This window comes from Hippocampus zosterae, chromosome 8, assembly GCF_025434085.1.
Source record: "Hippocampus zosterae strain Florida chromosome 8, ASM2543408v3, whole genome shotgun sequence".
NCBI lineage: Eukaryota > Metazoa > Chordata > Actinopteri > Syngnathiformes > Syngnathidae > Hippocampus > Hippocampus zosterae.
The window spans coordinates 5,304,962-5,324,730 of NC_067458.1; the positions used below are offsets into that span (position 1 = coordinate 5,304,962).

Here is a 19,769-nt window from a genome sequence, read left to right on the forward strand (position 1 = left end):
GGCGGTCCGATCCTCGGCTGCAGAAGCTAGCTCTTGGGACATGGAATGTCACCTCTCTGGCAGGGAAGGAGCCCGAGCTGGTGTGTGAGGCAGAGAATTTCCGACTGGATATAGTCGGACTTGCCTCCACACACAGCCTGGGTTCTGGTACCAGTTCTCTCGAGAGGGGTTGGACTCTCTTCCACTCTGGAGTTGCTCACGGTGAGAGGCGCAGAGCAGGTGTGGGCATACTCTTTGCCCCCCGGCTCAGTGCCTGTACATTGGGGTTCACACCGGTAGACGAGAGGGTTGCCTCCCTCCGCCTTCGGGTGGGTGGACGGGTCCTGACTGTTGTTTTTGCATATGCACCAAACAGCAGCTCAGCATACCCACCCTTTTTGGAGTCCTTGGAGGGTGTGCTGGAGAGTACTCCTGCTGGGGACTCCATTGTTCTGCTGGGGGACTTCAATGCTCACGTGGGCAATGACAGTGATACCTGGAGGGGCGTGATTGGGAGGAACGGCCCCCCCGATCAAAACCCGAGTGGTGTTTTGTTATTGGACTTCTGTGCTCGTCACGGATTGTCCATAACGAACACCTTGTTCAAACATAAGGGTGTCCATGTGTGCACTTGGCACCAGGACACCCTAGGCCAGAGTTCGATGATCGACTTTGTAGTTGTATCATCGGATTTGCGGCCGCATGTTCTGGACACTCGGGTGAAGAGAGGGGCGGAGCTGTCAACTGATCACCACCTGGTGGTGAGTAGGCTCCGATGGTGGGGAAGATGCCGGTCCGTCCTGGCAGACCCAAACGTATAGTGAGGGTTTGTTGGGAGCGTCTGGCGGAATCCCCTGTCAGAAGGAGTTTCAACTCCCACCTCCGACAGAGCTTTTCCCATGTTCTGGGGGAGACGGGGGACATTGAGTCCGAGTGGACCATGTTCCGTGCCTCTATTGTTGAGGCGGCCAATCTGAGTTGTGGCCGTAAGGTGGTTGGTGCCTGTCGTGGCGGCAACCCCCGTACTCGCTGGTGGACACCAGCAGTAAGGGATGCCGTCAAGCTGAAGAAGGAGTCCTTTCGAGCCTTTATGGCCTGTGGGACCCCAGAGGCAGCTGACGGGTATCGACTGGCCAAGCGGACCGCGGCTTCGGTGGTCGCCGAGGCAAAAACCTGAGCGTGGGAAGAGTTCGGTGAGGCCATGGAAGCCGACTTCCGGACGGCTTCGAGGAAATTCTGGTCCACCATCCGACGTCTCAGGAGGGGGAAGCAGTGCACCACTAACACTGTGTACAGTGGGGATGGGGCACTGCTGACTTCGACTCGGGACGTTGTGAACCGGTGGGCAGAGTACTTCGAAGACCTCCTCAACTCCACCAACACGCCTTCCTTGGAGGAAGCAGAGCCTGGGGACTCTGAGGTTGGCTCTCCTATCTCTGTGGTTGAAGTCACCGATGTGGTTAAAAAGCTCCTCGGTGGCAAGGCCCCAGGGGTGGATGAGATCCGCCCGGAGTTCCTCAAGGCTCTGGATGTTGTGGGGCTGTCCTGGTTGACACGCCTCTGCAACATTGTGTGGTCAACAGGGAGAGTGCCTCTGGATTGGCAGACCGGGGTGGTAGTCCCTCTTTTTAAAAAGGGGGACCGGAGGGTGTGTTCCAACTACAGAGGGATCACACTCCTCAGCCTCCCTGGTAAGGTCTATTCAGGGGTGCTGGAGAGGAGGGTCCGTCAGGAAGTCGAGCCTCAGATTGAGGAGGAGCAGTGTGGTTTTCGTCCCGGCCGTGGAACAGTGGACCAGCTCTACACCCATAGCAGGGTCCTTGAGGGTATGTGGGAATTCGCCCAACCAGTCTACATGTGTTTTGTGGACTTGGAGAAGGCGTTTGACCGTGTCCCTCGGGGAGTTCTGTGGGGGGTGCTTCGTGGGTATGGGGTACCAAACCCCCTGATACGGGCTGTTCGGTCACTATACCACCGATGTCAGAGTTTGGTTCGCATTGCCGGCAGTAAGTCAGAATCGTTTCCAGTGGGGGTAGGACTCCGCCAAGGCTGCCCTTTGTCGCCGATTCTGTTCATAACCTTTATGGACAGAATTTCTAGGCGCAGCCGAAGCGTTGAGGGGGTCCGTTTTGGGGGCCTCAGTCTTACATCCCTGCTTTTTGCAGATGATTTGGTGCTGTTGGCGCCTTCAAACGGGGCTCTCCAATTCTCACTGGAGCGTTTCGCAGCCGAGTGTGAAGCGGTTGGGATGAAAATCAGCACCTCCAAATCTGAAACCATGGTCCTCATTCGGAAAAGGCTGGAGTGCCCCCTCCGGGTCGGGGAGGAGATCTTACCCCAAGTGGAGGAGTTCAAGTATCTTGGGGTCTTGTTCACGAGTGGGGGTAGGAGGGAGCGGGAGATCGACAGGCAGATCGGTGCAGCGTCTGCTGTGATGCGGACGTTGTATCGGTCTGTTGTGGTGAAGAAGGAGCTGAGCCAAAGGGCGAAGCTCTCAATTTACCGGTCGATCTACGTCCCAACCCTCACCTATGGTCACGAGCTATGGGTCGTGACCGAAAGAACGAGATCCCGGATACAAGCGGCTGAAATGAGTTTTCTCCGCAGGGTGTCCGGGCTCTCCCTTAGAGATAAGGTGAGAAGCTCAGTCATCCGGGAGGGGCTCAGAGTCGAGCCGCTTCTCCTCCACATCGAGAGGAGCCAGATGAGGTGGCTTGGGCATCTGATTCGGATGCCTCCTGAGCGCCTCCCCGGTGAGGTGTTCCGGTCATGTCCCACCAGGAGGAGACCCCGAGGAAGACCCAGGACACGCTGGAGAGACTATGTCACCCAGCTTGCCTGGGAACGACTCGGGATCCCCCAGGGAGAGCTGGAAGAAGTAGCTAGGGAGAGGGAAGTCTGGGCTTCCCTGCTAAAGCTGTTGCCCCCGCGACCCGGCCCCGGATAAGCGGTAGATGATGGATGGATGGATGGAGTCGCCAATCAGCCGGGGTTGGAGAGGAGGAATTAAGCCATAGGAAGCAGTTCGGTCCCGTTAGCAAAGGCTCGATCACCGATGTAGTACGCCGTTTTTCCTTCCTCGCGCGCCTTCGCCACCAGCGGCCAGAGTAGCTTTCTTCTCTCCCTTGTAGATGGCGACAAATCCTCAGCGAAGCGCATGTTGCTGTTTTGAAGAAAACTGGATTTTTTGGCAGCCTTCCAGATAGCGTCTCGGAAGATTCGCGATGTGAATTGGAGAATGATCCCTCGAGGCTTGGATGCATCATTTTTTGCTGTCCCCGTCGATGTACAGTGTCAATGGCGTGAAGAAATGTGTCTTTTCTCTCTCCGGGCAGGACCGCTTGGCAGATCGAGATGACCTCCTCAAAACTCACTTGTATTCTTTGGCATTCGACTCAGCATGACTTAGATTTGTTTTTGATTTTACTGTTTGGTGCTTTCTACCGCCTTTATTACCGATTTGTCTTACTGTTTATTGTGTATGTTAAATTGCTCCATGTACAGCACTTTGTATGCAGCGATGGCTGTTTGAAAGTGTTCTATAAATACTGTTGACTTGACTTGACTTGACCTCCTCACGGACATTTTGTTTTTTCTTTTCAGCTACACCATAGAGTCGTAGATTCCAGCGTCGTGAGTAGTTTTCAAGTTCAGTGAGACGCCCCTCAATCATGCTCACTTTCTTTTCCATAAGTCCAACGCGGTTGTCGACTTGTTTTAGATTGGCTTTTACATCTCTTAATTCGGCGCAGGCTGTATTCAATGTTTTCGTGGGGTTTTCTATTTTCGTTGTTACATTTGTCTCCATCGTATCAAATCTGGTGTTAAACAGCGTTGATATTTGTTGCAACATGGTCGCGCTCTCTCCTTCGGTCGTGCGAGATTGCTTACTTTACTTCGACGCCGGTGGGTTGGACGGCGTGACGGGCAATTTGGGAAGGTCAGTTTCCATAACCGTTAGGACGGGTTGGTTTTGCAGGCAGTAGGCGTGCGTGCCATCTACGAGCACATTCTCAAGTGCGGACTTCAGCTCCATTTAGTCAATGCTGTCGATAATGCTGCTAGCTTAGCACGTGTCGAGGCAACTTTTAAGAAAGGGAACTAGGATTGCGCTAAGGATAGGTTGCCGTGAGTGCAGCAAAGTCAAGAGGAAAAAAAATATGCATTTTCTGACATGAAAAAATAGAAATTATCTGTGTTCCATTAGGGCGGCCCGGTAGTCCAGTGGTTAGCACGTCGGCTTCACAGTGCAGAGGTACCGGGTTCGATTCCAGCTGCGGCCTCCCTGTGTGGAGTTTGCATGTTCTCCCCGGGCCTGCGTGGGTTTTCTCCGGGTGCTCCGGTTTCCTCCCACATTCCAAAAATATGCATGGCAGACTGATTGAACACTCTAAATTGTCCCTAGGTGTGAGTGTGAGTGGTTGTTTGTTTCTGTGTGCCCTGCGATTGGCTGGCAACCAATTCAGGCTGTCCCTCGCCTACTGCCCGGAGACGGCTGGGATGGGCTCCAGCACCCCCCGCGACCCTAGTGAGGATCAAGCGGTACGGAAGATGAATGAATGAATGAATGAATGTGTTCCATTAATTTTATATTGAGTCAGGTAAGCAGCTCCCAAAAGCACAACCGCCTACGTCGCCATCTTGGCCCCCTCCCGGGCTCTGTGGGGTCGCTTGTAATGACAGCCAGTTGGACACTGTCATATAATTACCCCTTCCTTCCAGATCAGAATGTGAAATAAATTGCGATTGATTGTGTCATGATTCGGTTTAGGGACCAACAGGTGGCACTGTAGGGCTCCCCCGGCAGCTGCACACTTGTTGGTAATTTGGTAATTAGTTGGAGAAAAAGGACTCCTGCCCGAAAAACTCGGGGTCGGGTCATTGTTGCTTCTCGCTACTGTCATGTGTGTTGCTGTTTGCGCTTGTTTTCTGTCATGTTTAGTTCATTGTTATGTTTTAGATTTAGTCATGGTTTTTGTTTGACACTTTGGACTTTGTGTGTTTCGAATGTGGTTTTCTTTGTTTTAAATACAATTCTTCAAATACACCCCGCTCCTCCCTCCTGCCTGCTTTTTGGGGTCCACCACCACCTTGCTCCGTGACAGATTGAGGAGAGACAATCTTCCTGCCTGGCTATTTCTGATGTGCTGTAATGCATGACACAAAACCCCATGCGGGACATTTTTCAATTGTGTTTGGCCTAAGTGCATTGGATTCTAAGAGTATAAAAACCTACACCGTTGAGCGGGGTGAGGGGTCTGATAAAAAGGAGAACTATGCACCGTCAAATCCAATCAAGTTCTGTTGGACAATAAATGTTAAACAATCCGTTTACATTCACTAATGTGACTTAATAACTATTTAAATGTCAACATTAGTGAATTGTAAGTTAAAAAGCTGTGTATAATAAATACATGAAGTGCATCTGTAATCAGTTTCATTATCATATAATCTTTACTGTGAACAAGACACGACTTATGAATTCAAAACACCACTGCTGTGTAAATTGAGTATTCCTGAGAGATAGCGCAGTGGGATACCGAGTCACACGTTACTCTTCCCGACGGAAGACTCGCGTCGGTGCAGAGGTCTATCCACCGACCGCGTCCCCTCCCACTCGGGTCCCGAGCAGCCTCTCTCTGCCACTCCTGCAGCAGACCGGGGAAAGTCCGCTCGTCGGCGGCGAAGGCACGAGAAAGCAAAAGAGAGCGCGGAGACAGAAATAGGAGCTTCTATTAGACTCGGCTATCCACGGAGGCTTGGACGCATGCTCCGACTGTTTTTGCCATGTAACAACCGCAAACACACCTGGAATTCGGAGAGAAAGGACGCTCTGACCAGTGGTACAGCACGGGAGAACGACACGCATCAGCTGAGTGCACAGTAAGAATGGCTATCCGTAACTCGGCAAAAGACGAATAAATGTCCCCCCAGCCCCTTTGAAAACTTTATGTGAAGTTGCTTATTTTTAATCTTGTAGCGCTTGGTTCCATATTCATCTGAAATGTATGGCACACATTTACATCTCAAATGTCAGAACAATAATAAAGCAAGCATACCATTCATGGAAGAAATTAATTTAAAAAAGGAGTGGTATAAGCTACTTCAACATATTATGAACCATTCCCTGCTATTGACAGGCAGCTACCGTGTGTTAATTGAATGAAAATGGTAGGGCTGACAGTTACTGAGTTTATGGAGCCTGTAATTTCGGTAGGTCCTTTACATTTCGTCACAATATTTATAACACTAAATTGTTTTCATCGAATAATATGATACATAATATGATACCCTTCAACAGAGGTTTTTAAAGACATTCTTTAATTCTTTTTCACATAAACTAGTCCCACAGCATTATCTATTTCTTGAGTCCATGTTTTCATTCACAACAAAGAAATAAAACACAGTGACACTGTGACCTTTGCACTTGTGGGATGATCCACAATTATAGTGAGTGCATCCTTGCACACTGTACAGACACTGAGGTCAGTTTTACTTCATTATGGAAACGCTATAAACCACAGAGAGTGGAAATATTTCTGATTGGAACAGGAACAGACACAATGTCTCCTCAGCATGAACCCTTGTGCCACTTTTTTCATACACATCAGTGCCACATCTTACACCGTACAAAGTTCAGTCATCTCAACTATCTATATCATTAAAAAAGAACAACTTAATAATCCTTCAAGACATGAAAACAAGCCAAGCTGAAAACACTATGTGATAGCGCTCATTAGTGAGGAGTCTCCGGTCACCACAGAGCATTGAATGGAAGATCTGAAGGAAAATAGCAATGGTGATTGAGTCTGAAGATGTTCATGAAGTGGCTGGACTATTATTGGTGAGGCAGACTTAGGTGTTTATGTTCGTGACATTGGTGATAAACACTGAGTGCAACAGAAACAAGTGCTGAATCTGAAATAAATATTCCCTAATAGAAGCGTTGCATTTCCCAGTTAGCAGATACACAAAGTCTGGTGTCAGTATGGTGTCAATTGTATCTCAACATACTTTACATACTATTCCACCTCAGTTCATGGCTACAACACGTGTCCATCTACACTGTAAAAGCAACGTTATTTCTATTCAGAGTTGGTAGAATATCACATATCGTGTCTTCGTGTCTCAGTAAGGTTAAAGACGCTGTGGTTTGTTTATGAGTGCAGTTTAATTTTAATTAGGCAAGTTTTGACCACCGATGTTTAAGACCCACACTCACGCCAGATGAGCCAAATTGATTTGATTCACAAACTGTGCGTGCATTAGCAAGTCAGAGCTTCGATATTAAGTGTTATTAACCGACTGTTGGTCGTTCAGGTACATTGAGGTAAATATTACCTTTATTATTTGAACTTGTAATTATGACCGTAGCTAATTAGCATTGCATAAATAAGACATTTGCATGCAATTACAAAAGTTTATTTTACTTGCATTTTGTGTTCTGTTACACACACCCACACCCACACATATACAAACAAAAGCTAATTAAAAGAGAAACCCCTGTGTGATTATTGCTCACACGGACAAAACTATGTTCAAACCGTAAATACTGCAGTGGGAATCTTTCGCACAAATCTGTCATTCCAGCAAATATTTTTCAACATTTCCATCAAAAAACATTACTTTTCTCCCGCTTCAGATGAACACAGCATTGTGAACCACATAGAACATGATACTTTGCGCCTTTGAGTCAAATGGAGCACACGACAAATAAATTCCTGGCCAATCCTATTTATTTGCTACTGCTGTTCTTCTTCTTCTCTTTTCGGCTTGTCCATATCAGGGGTTGCCACAGCGAGTCATTAATTTCCATCTTTCCCTGTTCTCTGCATCCTCTACTCTGACTCCAACTACAGTACCTGCAAGTCCTCCCTCACTGCATCCACAAATCTCCTGCTACTGCTTTTATTATGTAAAAAAAATATTGTGTTTTTTTCAGTACGAGCATTATTTTCACAATATAATATATACAGTAACGATAGGGGTTTTTTAAATATCGCCAAGCTCCCCACAATAAGCCATATCATGATGTTAAGATATCGTTACATCCCTAATAGTCACTGGAAGCAACCCTGCGTGCAGTCAGCCTTGCGTTTATCCAGCCATGCGAAAAAAAAGTCTTGAATATAAATAATTTCACCAAGATCTAACAGAAAACCACCATCATAAAGGTTTACATGCAAATAAATACACATACATAACATGTTAGACTTAAACAAATAATGTAGATTGGTATTGTCATAGCAATTCTGCACACTCTTGCTGCATGCGCCTACAGAACAGAGACACTTAATGGAAAATGAGCTGTTTAGTAAACGTATCGGCACAGGATTTTTAGACTACACATGACTTTAGACACTTTGACACATACTGTACGAACATATATATTGATTGACTAAGGAAGGTTTCACAGTCCCGCTGCTGGAAAGCAGGTTCTAAATTTCATGATTTTGGTGCCTCGTATTACATATTTGGTAACTTTTTCAATACCGGTAATTCAAAATTTGCCAGGTTTTTTCAAAATCAATTGCATCTAGGTTTTGTCAAATTTATGATATGCTATTATCACTTGACAGGGAACACACAAGAGAAGGCTGAGAAAAAAAGGCCTATTGAGAAACAGCATTTTCCCCAGGAGAGTAACAGATGGGTCCAGGCAGTTTAAAATGTGATTTGATTAGCTTTTTAATTTTGCAGCTGTGCATAACCAAGTGAAGTGAGCAGCTGTCCACAGGGATTCACCACCACATTTCCAAAGTCGAAACCAACGGGATTCAAACTCGGAGCTTTATGTGCGTCACAGAATTCAAGTCCTGAGCCTATTTAAAATGGGAATTGGAGATTATGTGACAGAAGCAAAACTAGCTTTTGAGTTCAACTGTTTCATTTTGCTCTACCTCAACCAAGTCCATTCTGTTTGGTGCAATTCAGTACATTTATTTTTTTGCGTTTCCACTGTCAAAAGTGGAACAGTGCAGTAAGATTTTCTGTGCATACTTTGTAGTTTCTTGTGATAAACAGAAGTACACCCATGCAGGATGTCTACGATTGTTGTCTTTGATTTACTTGGTCACGTTCCATTTCTTTGTTCTTTGTTGTCATGGATGGGTCACGCTGTGTCACGCTGTTATGATGTCACACTATTTACATAGCTGATCTGGTTCTTACAGCGGGGACTGCAAGGAGGTTTACAGCGATGAAATATGTCTGGAACTGGGTGTGAAGATGAGCTGAGTTACACTAGCCTTAAAAATCATTGGGCCTAGGCAGGGCTACACTCCTCCTTTGAGGGAAGAAGCAGGATCGATTAACTCATTCAATACCAGCCAATTCTGGACCAAGTCTGAAAAGACGTTTAAAAATGTCTTTGGGAGTGAATGAGTTAATAAGGGCATGCCGAATAAATTTTTAGGTGACAGATTGGGAGTGTTTTCTCATTAAACCCATTTGATTACGGTACTATGATGTCAGAACACCACTGGGAAAACAATGTACACATCACAACACTGAAATGGCTGAGCACACAGTGTATTTATTTTGTGTGCGTGTGCCACAAGGGCTAAATTACCTTGACACACAAACACACAGGTCTCTCCTTGCAACACCACAACTCCAAAGTAGACAGGAGAGATAAGGAAAGTTCCGGAGATAAGTAGCACTAGTGCAACGGGCTTCAGTTAGGGGAGTTCCAGAAGGAAGAATGAAAGGTGTGAAGGCGGGCAAGATAAGCACAGAAAACAGATGGAGATGAGGGTGTGTGAAGGTCTTGGGCTGATTGAGGTGATGCTGGGCCATAAACTGAAAAATTAGCTCATGCAGAAAACGTGGAATTAAGGCATTTTAAAGGGGCCAGCGAGAACCCAGGGGCATGAAATAGGATGGATCTGGAAAGCTTCCACTGACATTCAAAACTGACTTCATGTCTAGACGCAGACTCACAGCTTTGGGTGGCTCTTTAACATGACATGGTTGTGATGCATGTCGATGTCACATCTCTTTCACCATTTAGCAAAATCTCACGTTTGCTCCAATTACACATTATAAGCGAATTCGTTTTATAGTTTTACCAGTTTCCGTTCTTCTGGAAATACATCTGACACATATTTGGAGTGTGTCGGTGAGAACCTTTGCCTGTTTATTGTGAATAACACTCGGAAAAAAAAAAACATGAACGTGGATGAGAGAGCTCTGAAACCCTCTCATCTGATACTCTCTGATGCTGACATCCTGTTTGTCACAACAACAAAACAAAATGCATCGGAAGGATAATTCATAATATTTCAAACCCAGCCAATCCAACTCTTATCTTGTTCCAGCATTGCTGAATAATGTGATAACAGCTTATCACAATTACTTACGAGCAGATTTTACCCCATTTCGAGTCAAAATCAATCCGGATTCAGAAAAGTAAGGATGAGACTACTGTCTCTCTGTCTCTCTCTCTCTCTCTCTCTCTCTCTCTCTAGAGAGAGAGAGAGAGAGAGAGAGAGACACTTTGCATTTACAGTATTTCGTCTTTGCCAGCCGTATTGAAAACCCCCAAGAAGGACACTGAAGTTTCAGCAGTGTCCTCAGTCAGGAGCGTAAAACATCCATCGCCCTTCCATGCCACACAAGCGTTTTCTCCCTGTGGCACTTGGCACCAGTGCCCATCACATAGACAGATGGAGCCAACCCTGACCCCTCGCCTCGCCTGCAGGGACGCCTAGAGAATCAATGCCTGACTAGAGATGGGGCTGTGTGAGTGAGTAAAAAAAGGGGAGAGAAAAAATGCAGGACGGAACGGAGCAGTGTATTGCTCGGTCACCATGGCAAAACATTACCTGGTCTCCCGTGGACTACCCTTCAGCCCAACCTTCATCCCTATGATAAAACAAACACAGCAGAGGATTGTACTCTCAGAAGATTTGCTTTTTCATTTCCCTCTTTCATTATTTGTCCAAGTCTTGGATGTGAGTATGTGAACATTGACAGCATTCTAAATATAGAGACAACATTTGAGTGAAGTATCACAAGATGGGCTTACATGCCAAAAAGACGGCTGCTCCCAAGGTGACAAAGTAACTGTGTTCAGCTGATTTAAATATCCAAGTACAGCACAATCAGTTTGTTTGTCCACCTGAGCATGAGCAAATTAAACAAAATGTGTTGACTGTACTTCTCTTTGTTGCTGCTCCCATCATTTAACCTATTTTGCTGACAAATAATCTTCTTAGCATATTCCCAGACAACCAATCTTGAAGTCTATGCAGTAAATTGAGACACTATTAGCCAGTGGAATGAATTCAGGACCAACATCACAAAGAATGCCAGAGTCTCAAAGCTTCCCAGATAATGTGTGAAGTATGGTGTTTTTTTTTTTTAAATATATGTATTTTTTATTCTGCACTTCCTCTGGTGACCTTATTCAGCTAAGCACTTCCGAGAAGCAGACAATGAGGAATACAGATTGAGATTTATGTTTGAGGTTTACGATTATCATTTTCATTCTTCATCATAACTCTTAAGCAATTTGCATAACAAAGGATATTTCGACTGTCAGCCTGTCCTCAGTCATTTCATTCTCTGCTGCAAGCTTGAGTGTCCGACATAGGCTTACCATTTCCATCACTTCAAAGAAACTCATTTGGAATATTTGTCATGAATCGCATCAGTTTTAAATGAATTTCTGTTATGCTCAATTCACACTTTTCAATGAATAATTTGTTTCTTCCCCTGGGAGTTTCTTTCCATTAACTTTTTATCGACCTAACGTTAATGCTGCTTGTTTCTTGTTGCTGCTTGCTGTTTTATAGCCAGGATGCAAATATGATCTGAATTTTAAATGTAAAAAGAAAATACTCTATGTTTGGGTAGATTTGTTCAGCATTCTTGAAGACGGTATGAAATGCAGAGTTCAGACGTCATTTAATTGTAGCAATTCAATATATGTCTCAGCTATTATCAGATTACATAACCTTTATTTGTCCCACACTGGGGAAATTTGCAGGCTACAGCAGCAAAATTGAGGGGATGGGGGGTTCCCCACTTTATATCATGAGGGCCTTTGTTGCAACGTATCGACTGTGATATGTTCTTTGTTCCCACTCTCACTACGGTGGCCACAGAGTTCAGCAGGGCCACCTTTATCCACTCATACGCCTCGTGGCTTACCTTCTAATATCAGCCCCTCTACCCAACCCTAACCGAGATCCTCAACTTATTTTTCAATATTGACAAAAAGATCGACACACTTAATTATGCCATTCATCAATTTTAATGCAATAGCCAACAAATTAGAGGGCACAGATACTGTACCTTTTAAAAAACAAAAGTGCATTTTTTTCCAACCACTTCTTTGAAAAAAAAAAAAAAATTACACCCTGAATTGGTTGCCAGCCAATCGCAGGCCACACACATAGACAAACAACCATTCTCACTCACAAGAACATTGAGGGGCAATTTAAAATGTTTCATTAACCTCCCATGCATGTTTTTGGAGTGTGGAAGGAAATCCGATTACCCGGAAAAAACCCACACAGGCACTGGAGGAACTATGACTCAAGTCGGCGGCTCTTTGCATTTTTGCACACGCCTGCGCGACAGTATTACTGGACTGATCATTGTAGCCTCAGCTCTCTACAGACCAGAACAATTGTCGTTACTGCTCAAAAGTAATGTTGCTTCGACACTATGGTTCAGTGGTGGTTGAGCAGTATTTATTCCAGTAGAGTGCTGCCTCTATTTCCACCTTTGTGCACGCCACACCCTCCTTAGAATTGTGACATGAATACACCTGACTCATTGTGGTGTTTGAGTAGCACCACCAGACCAGCTGGGATTAATTAGTGACCCAACATTGAAACCAGTACACGATGAAACCAAAGCGCTGTGCTTATCGCAAGCACTTTGCAGAGGAGTAAACACCCCCACTGGCTCAAATTCACTCATATTTTTTTCAGAACCACAGTGGCATAGAGCACTCCCAGATGAGAGATTTAACTACTGTAGGATTCCTCCGGATACTCTGACCTTCAAAACATATTATGTGACATGAACTAAAGATTCAAAATTGTCCATAGATTTGAATGTGAGTGTGAATGTTTTAATTATAGTTGGCCTGCGATTTGCTGGCGAGCAATCCGGGGTGCATCCCACCTCTTGCCCAACCTCAAATGGGATAGCATCCATCTCTCACCAAGCAAAGAGAATGAAGATGCATATTTTACTTGGTCAATGTACAACACTTGCAACACTCACTTGGGTTTGATCCATCAGGCGCAGCATGTCAAATGCTTCACAGGACAGCATGTCGCCAATAAACACCCCGCCTCCCCGCTGTAATTACCTGACTTGTCAAGTCACTCCCTTTGTATGGCAACTCCCTTTGACATTGCTATTGCGCTACAATGTGAACAGTGCAGATATTAATAAACAATGTCAGCGTGTACATCTATCCAATTCAGAGATTAAAAAAAAAAAATCATCTGTCACTGTACCTCCAAACATAATCTCAGTCCTGAAAGTGCCGTCCTGTTTGTAGAGATAAGGGTGTTTGAGTTTTGATTTTGCTGAATTGTGGTTTCCTCCACAGAATGTGAGGACAAGTTTAACTCCTGTCAGCTTTTGTGTGAGCTTGTGCCACGCACTGCTGACTTTGACAGAATTTAAGCTGCGACCAGGTTTTTAAAGACAAGCTGCCGACAGCCATAACCTTGAGGATGTTTGTTAGCCTGTGTGTATGCTGTATAGATTTACATGCTGTTACTTTAGGGGTGTTGCCAGAAAATTTTCTTGCGGGGCGCCCAGGGTCAAGGCCACACCTGACCACCAATTAGCTCCGTCCCTGGGTTGTGTGATTTGGGCCTCCGGTTTGAAATTACAGGAGATAAACAGAAAAAAAAGCATCAATGCGAACTAGAAATTGTTGAAAAAATGCTGTCATGAACCAAAATGCCGTCATTATGTTTTATCCGTGACAGCAAAATGTAGCAATCCTCTAATACAGGCTATTGCAATTATGCCACCGAGTGGTTGTGGGCAGTGTCGGGACATGATATTCGAACTGCGTTTGGGTTGAGAAAAAAAAAGAACTACATTTGAGAAAACATTTGTACTTGTTGTTCAATCGTTTCTCATCAAGCATTTCTCCTTTTTTCTTTCAAAACTTACATAGCAGTTACAGGCTCTGTGGCAATCTTAACTCATATTCCACAAAGGCAATATTAATCAGAAGGCTGTATTTAGACAAGCAGGGCTGCATAGAACTCATTATTGTCAAGAGCATTTCTGGTTTGACTTCCCCTTTAATTTTTAAACTGTGTATAATGTGACAGTAGCTTACAATAATGTTAAATGTATAGGAATAAAACATCTGTCTTGTTTTTGATGAACACCCGGGGCTTGCTGCGCTACTATATCGTTCAGTAATATGTTTTCGGTGGGACTTGAAAGCGTTCAAGAGCCATTGATTCACAGCTTGTCCAGTATTTTAATGTTGAGAATGTCCTGTACACAAATGTGCTTCTTTTCCCCCCCATTTCGTTGACATTTGCTCTGAATGCTTTGAGTGACGTTTAAGTGAACACATTGTAAACAACAGCATCAAATTGACTTCAATTAACATGGGTATACTGTGGGATTCGTTTTACACAATTCCAAAACATCTGAAGTGTAGACTTGGTTTAATATGCATGTACCGTCGATGTTTGTTTGGTCAAATCCACAGGAAATTAATGTAAATCGATGTGATGGAATCCTGTTTGTTTGTGTGTGTGTGTGTGTGTTTACATGAGAGATTGTACATTTTCAAACCCTGTAGCAAACCCTCATTAGCATAAAGATAATGAGACCAAAAATGTTTTCAAACAGCCAAAACAAAATGTTTGGATGTTAATAGAAAGTAACCGTGTGTGCATTCCATGTTAATTGGGTATTATTATTGTTTTTTTAATGTCAGAAATGTGTAGAATAAAACTATGTGACACTCTCTCTCTCTCTCTCTCTCAATCAAGTGCACCCGCTACCAAAACTTGACATGACTGAAGCAAAGTGAAAATGCCGGCCTCTCGAACTCAATGCAGATACATTGAAGTGTTTGTGAGTTACTCCAACAGTTGACACAGATGACCTCATTTGGTCTCTTTTTTTTTCAGAATATCTCTGATGCTTTGAACACGGGGTTAGAAGGCTAAAATGTTTCAAACCAGTCTGTTTTTTTCTTCCAGGTGATGTCTGCTGCCAATTGCAAATTCCTATTCCTGCAAGCACAAAGCGTAATGCGGATGCAATCCTTTCTCCAGCTTTGATGAAGGGACCCGAATTGACTCTAAAGGTCTGCTGTGAATATAAAACACTCTTAGAATAGCAAGTGCTTTTAGACATACACGGCATTGAATCCAATTCCCACGGTAAAGCCTCTCAAGTGACCTGGGAGACCTCCAGGTTAACATCCAAAGTCACCTCCGCTAGAATCCCTCCACTTGGCGCTCCCAAGAGCGGCCGGTAGCTGTCAGTGAAGGTGACATGACTTGAAAGGCTTCTTAAGTGGATTCTTTTTTCTCTGTGGTGGTGGCGGCCTTATTCATCAGGCTGGGAGTGGCGGCAAGATGCCCGAATTGGACGATATTCCCACCCCGAGGGGACCTAGAGGCCTTGAAATGGGCCTCCATAGTGCCGTTGACCCAATTCAGATACAGCACGGCATCCTGGAGGAACAAGTGGAGCTGTGGTGGTTCCGAGAACCCGGAAAGTCTCTGCTGTGCTATTCCATCGCTGTGTTGCTCATCGTGGGCTGCGGGCTCGGAGGTGTCGGCCTCCTCTCCACCACCACCAGCGTTTCAAGCGAATGGCGGCTGGGTGCGGGCACAGCCCTTTGCCTGCTCGCTTTGGGGGTTTTGCTCAAACAACTGCTCAGCTCAGCCGTGCAGGACATGAATTGCATTCGAAGCCGACAGCAGATTGACATGCTAAAAAGTGGAGGATTATCGGATTTCCTGGTGGTTTTGATCGCTGGACTGTCCCTGCTCATTTGTGGAGGGGTTCTACTGCATCTGGCCCTTTTGAACCACATGCCCAAACCTGGCCAAGCATTGAATGACATGTACATATCTGGTGTGGTGTTGCTGACCGGAGGAGGTGCTGTAGTTGTGGGCCTTGGATTTTACTCTCTAGTGGTCATCCTGCTTGAGAGAACCCGGCACGGACGGAGGGTTGTGGACAGGATTTTGAACATCTTCACCATCACTGGACACATGGACCACCGGGCTCGTCGAGAAACTACCTCCAGTCTGGCTAATCTCATATGAAATTAAACAGCATGCTTGCTGCCATCTTTTGGGTTCCAGCTCCTAATTTTTGTATATTAAACTGACTTCCAATCTTTTCTGGGCACAAAAATGAGGGGAAGATGGCTTGTCTTTTCAAAATTGTCATTTTGCTCCATTTTTTTTCAGGAGCGTAGTCAAACTTTTATGTGGGAAAAACTGCACTAAAAAAGACAAACTAGCTAAAAGCTAAAGCTAAAAAAACGACAACACTGACGCGAAGATGGCATATCTTTTCCAAATTGTCATTTTGCTCCATTTTTTTTTCAGGAGCGTAGTCAAACATTTATGTAGGAAAAACTGCACTAAAAAAGACAAACTAGCTAAAAGCTAAAGCTAAAAAAACGACAACACTGACTGTCCCACTGTAATTTTTGGCACAGGTAAGCCGTACACTGCCGCCTTTAAAAGCTCAAATCAGCACATTCTGCGATAACCTTTCAGCATTCTTTCTAGAAAAAACAAGCCCCAAAAAATTACAAAAAAGCCAAACATTTTCTTTGCTATATATTTCATGAACCCCCACTACTCTAAACATGCTAATACGATTAGTAGTGAGTTTGTGCAATATGATCCACACGTTTTTACCTCACTTACGCTTGACTGAAAAATGACATCGCAGTCTCTAAGGCTTGGAATGTCACTTGACCAAACCCAGAAATCAAATGAGCGGTGACAGTCGTTCCCTGAGCCCTTAGGCACTGTGATGTCATTTTCAGTCGACAGCAAATGGCAATCCAAGGCAAAATGGAAACCCCCCTGATATGGACAAAAAGGGGTGGATTTCGCTGCTTTATTCATATTCCACAATCGCAATACAGTATTCATCCGAACGCCATGTTTAGACTAGCGGGGACGCACAGAACATCTCTTTTTAAAGAACATTTTTGACTTGACATCCTAAAGAAAATCGGTGGGGGAAAAAAAGTACAAAGCATGAACTGGTCACCCGTCAGTCCCGGGGTACATATACAGACAAACAGCCTTTCACACCACATTCACACCGTCACTGGGTTGGAACCGATCCCATGCTGACCACACACAAGTCAGACGACTATGCATAATAAGTAAATTGAATGTTCTTGTGTTAAATCATGAGTGAATTGTTGTTAAGATGCAGAAACAAAAAGGAGGTGAGGTCTATTCATATGCTAAAGAGACATTTAGGCTGCACTTCTGACCACCGAGGCTGTTTTTCTTTTGGTGCCTCAGGACACCAGCAATTTACTAAAGACGGCTTAGAATGGTTGAATTAGTTACAAGAAATCAAATCATTGGGTCCACAAAAAGACTAATAAAATATTTTCACCTTCATAATGGCCACATGAATGGAAGTAAACTGAAAAATAACATGAATGAGTTTGAGACTAACAATAAATCATGCTGCTTTTTTACTCTGTTTCAAACATGACAGTAATGTATGTCAACTGCCATCATGATTGTTCCAGGATTCTCACTTTTGCATTCTGCACTTTTAATGCATGCATTATGATATGAACTGTTTTTTTGTGTGTGAATGAATGTGATTGTTGCAATCATGTTTTCTTTATCCCCACTTTATTATTTAATTGTACGATAACACATGAAGTCACATTTATTAGTTACCGTAACGGTCGTGGGAATGATCCATGGCTGCCAAGACAAAAGCTATTGAATCAAATGTTGATGGCAAGAAATAAATAAACACAATCAAAAACAGAAGTAGCAACAAAATAAAAACAATAAACATGGGAAATAGGTCGTCCATAAAAGGGGACATAGTACACAAAACTTTGACTTGGCAAATGCAGCTGCAAGGCCAAGACCTTATCAATCTTAACTGGTTTTAATCTAGTGTTGTATTACTGGATTAAAACCATCTTGATATCCTAACCTTAGCTAAAAGGCCTACTTTAAAACCTTAGCCATACGTTTGGGTCAGCATGGCTCAGTTGTAGAGTGGCCGCTTCCCAACCAAGAGGTTGGTGTTTCAATCCACGGTAATTGGAAGTCTCCTTGCTCCTGATGCTGTGTCATCATTAGGTGAAGTGCTTTGAGAGATACAAATGACAGCCCGTTAAGTGCTTCTTGTTGGCGGTGACTCTCCAAACTGCGGCAGCCCATTTAGTTTGAAACGCAAACCCTAGTTGAAAACCGGGGTTTTGAAATTAGAACCCTATTTTCAAACCATACATTGAAACCTTAACCCATGTTAGAAACCCCATTTAGAAACCCTAAGCCTAGTTTGAAACCGTATTTTGGAACCCTAACTCTAGTTTCAGAGCTTAATTTGAAACCATGTGTGGGCATGGCGGATTGGAGTTTTCCCAATTTGATGCCCCCCGACCTCACCCCGTCAACCGAGTGGTAATGGTTTTCATAAACAGTAAATTCACATAAATTATAATAATTCATTTGCTACAGCTCTGGTATTATATCTCATTCGACTGTACCAGGTGTACTTGATGTGATTGGTTGAGTGCTTGCCAAAAGCCTTTGAAAGCATCCCTCACATTTCTGCACAATGTAGTTTGAGTTTTTGTGTTAGTGAAGCCTTTATCAGTCCATGCATATGCTGCTGCAACACAAAAGGAGTCACACAGTGAGCTATTGTTATAGCCCCCCCCCCCCCTCAAAAAAAGAAAAATAAATCGAGGTCCAGAGCACAAGGCGGTGGCCTGCGAGGCCTGGCACAGGTTAGCACCAAGCTCTTTGTTACACCCACACACACACACGCATGCACAAACACACACACACACACACACACACACACACACACACACACACACACACACACACACACACACACACACACACACACACACACACACACACAAGGGACAGAAGTATGGTTCAATCTTTTTTATTACCCAAAGCAAACAAAAATATGAACAGACAAACTAGACACCATCTGCCTTTGCCTGACCTACGCATACAGCATGGGTTCAGTTCCCACTCAGTGATGTGAATAGTTGTTTGTTTCTATATTTTCACTGCGACTGACTGGCGACCAGTTCAGAACCGTGCGCAGTCCGTCTTTCACCTCAAGTCGGCTGGTAGTTTAATTGCTTTTAATAAAAAATTATGTAAACACACACTGAGTGACCGGTCATATATGCAGTGCATTTGCCAAGTTGTGTAAGATTCCACCGCGTGACGAATTGGTTTTTATCCTCACATTAAAAAAAAAACAAAGAACAAAAACACATACGCCCTAATATTTCTTTCAAATTTGGTACTTTTCAAAAAGGGCAACCTTATGAACCAGCTAAGAAATTCTACAAATCCTTCAAAATCTGCAATCTTCCCATAGTTAACAATACTGAAATCATATTAGTCTTGCCAAATAGTGAGATGTGAACATGTTGTACTTCACTTGTCTTCAATCCTCATCTGAGTATTGTTCAAATGAGTGTTGATGTTTACTGGAATGTGATCAACTCAATTTTGTTCAATGCAAACTCATAAAACATTTTATTTTGGTGCCTGAATTGTAACAAGGTG

The 19,769-nt window shown here is 44.2% G+C and overlaps 1 protein-coding gene and 1 long non-coding RNA gene across 3 annotated transcripts; one reads left to right on the forward strand and one right to left on the reverse strand.

Annotated features, from left to right (window-relative positions):
- Positions 1 to 3,260: 3,260 nt before the first annotated feature.
- LOC127605741 (uncharacterized) lies at positions 3,261 to 3,772 on the reverse strand. Its single transcript, XR_007963637.1, has 2 exons — positions 3,551 to 3,772; positions 3,261 to 3,338 (listed from the first exon to the last, which is right to left on the reverse strand). It is a non-coding gene; the product is annotated as an uncharacterized LOC127605741 (long non-coding RNA).
- Positions 3,773 to 5,473: 1,701 nt separating this feature from the next.
- LOC127605714 (transmembrane protein 125) lies at positions 5,474 to 18,096 on the forward strand. Of its 2 annotated transcripts, XM_052073496.1 has the most exons (3): positions 5,474 to 5,862; positions 14,976 to 15,060; positions 15,189 to 18,096. In XM_052073496.1, exon 3 carries the CDS (start codon positions 15,570 to 15,572, stop codon positions 16,266 to 16,268), a length of 699 nt encoding a protein of 232 aa, XP_051929456.1. In that variant the 5' UTR covers positions 5,474 to 5,862; positions 14,976 to 15,060; positions 15,189 to 15,569; the 3' UTR covers positions 16,269 to 18,096. The 2 variants fall into 2 exon arrangements, with proteins under 2 accessions (XP_051929456.1, XP_051929457.1); XM_052073497.1 differs by lacking the exon at positions 14,976 to 15,060.
- Positions 18,097 to 19,769: the final 1,673 nt, after the last annotated feature.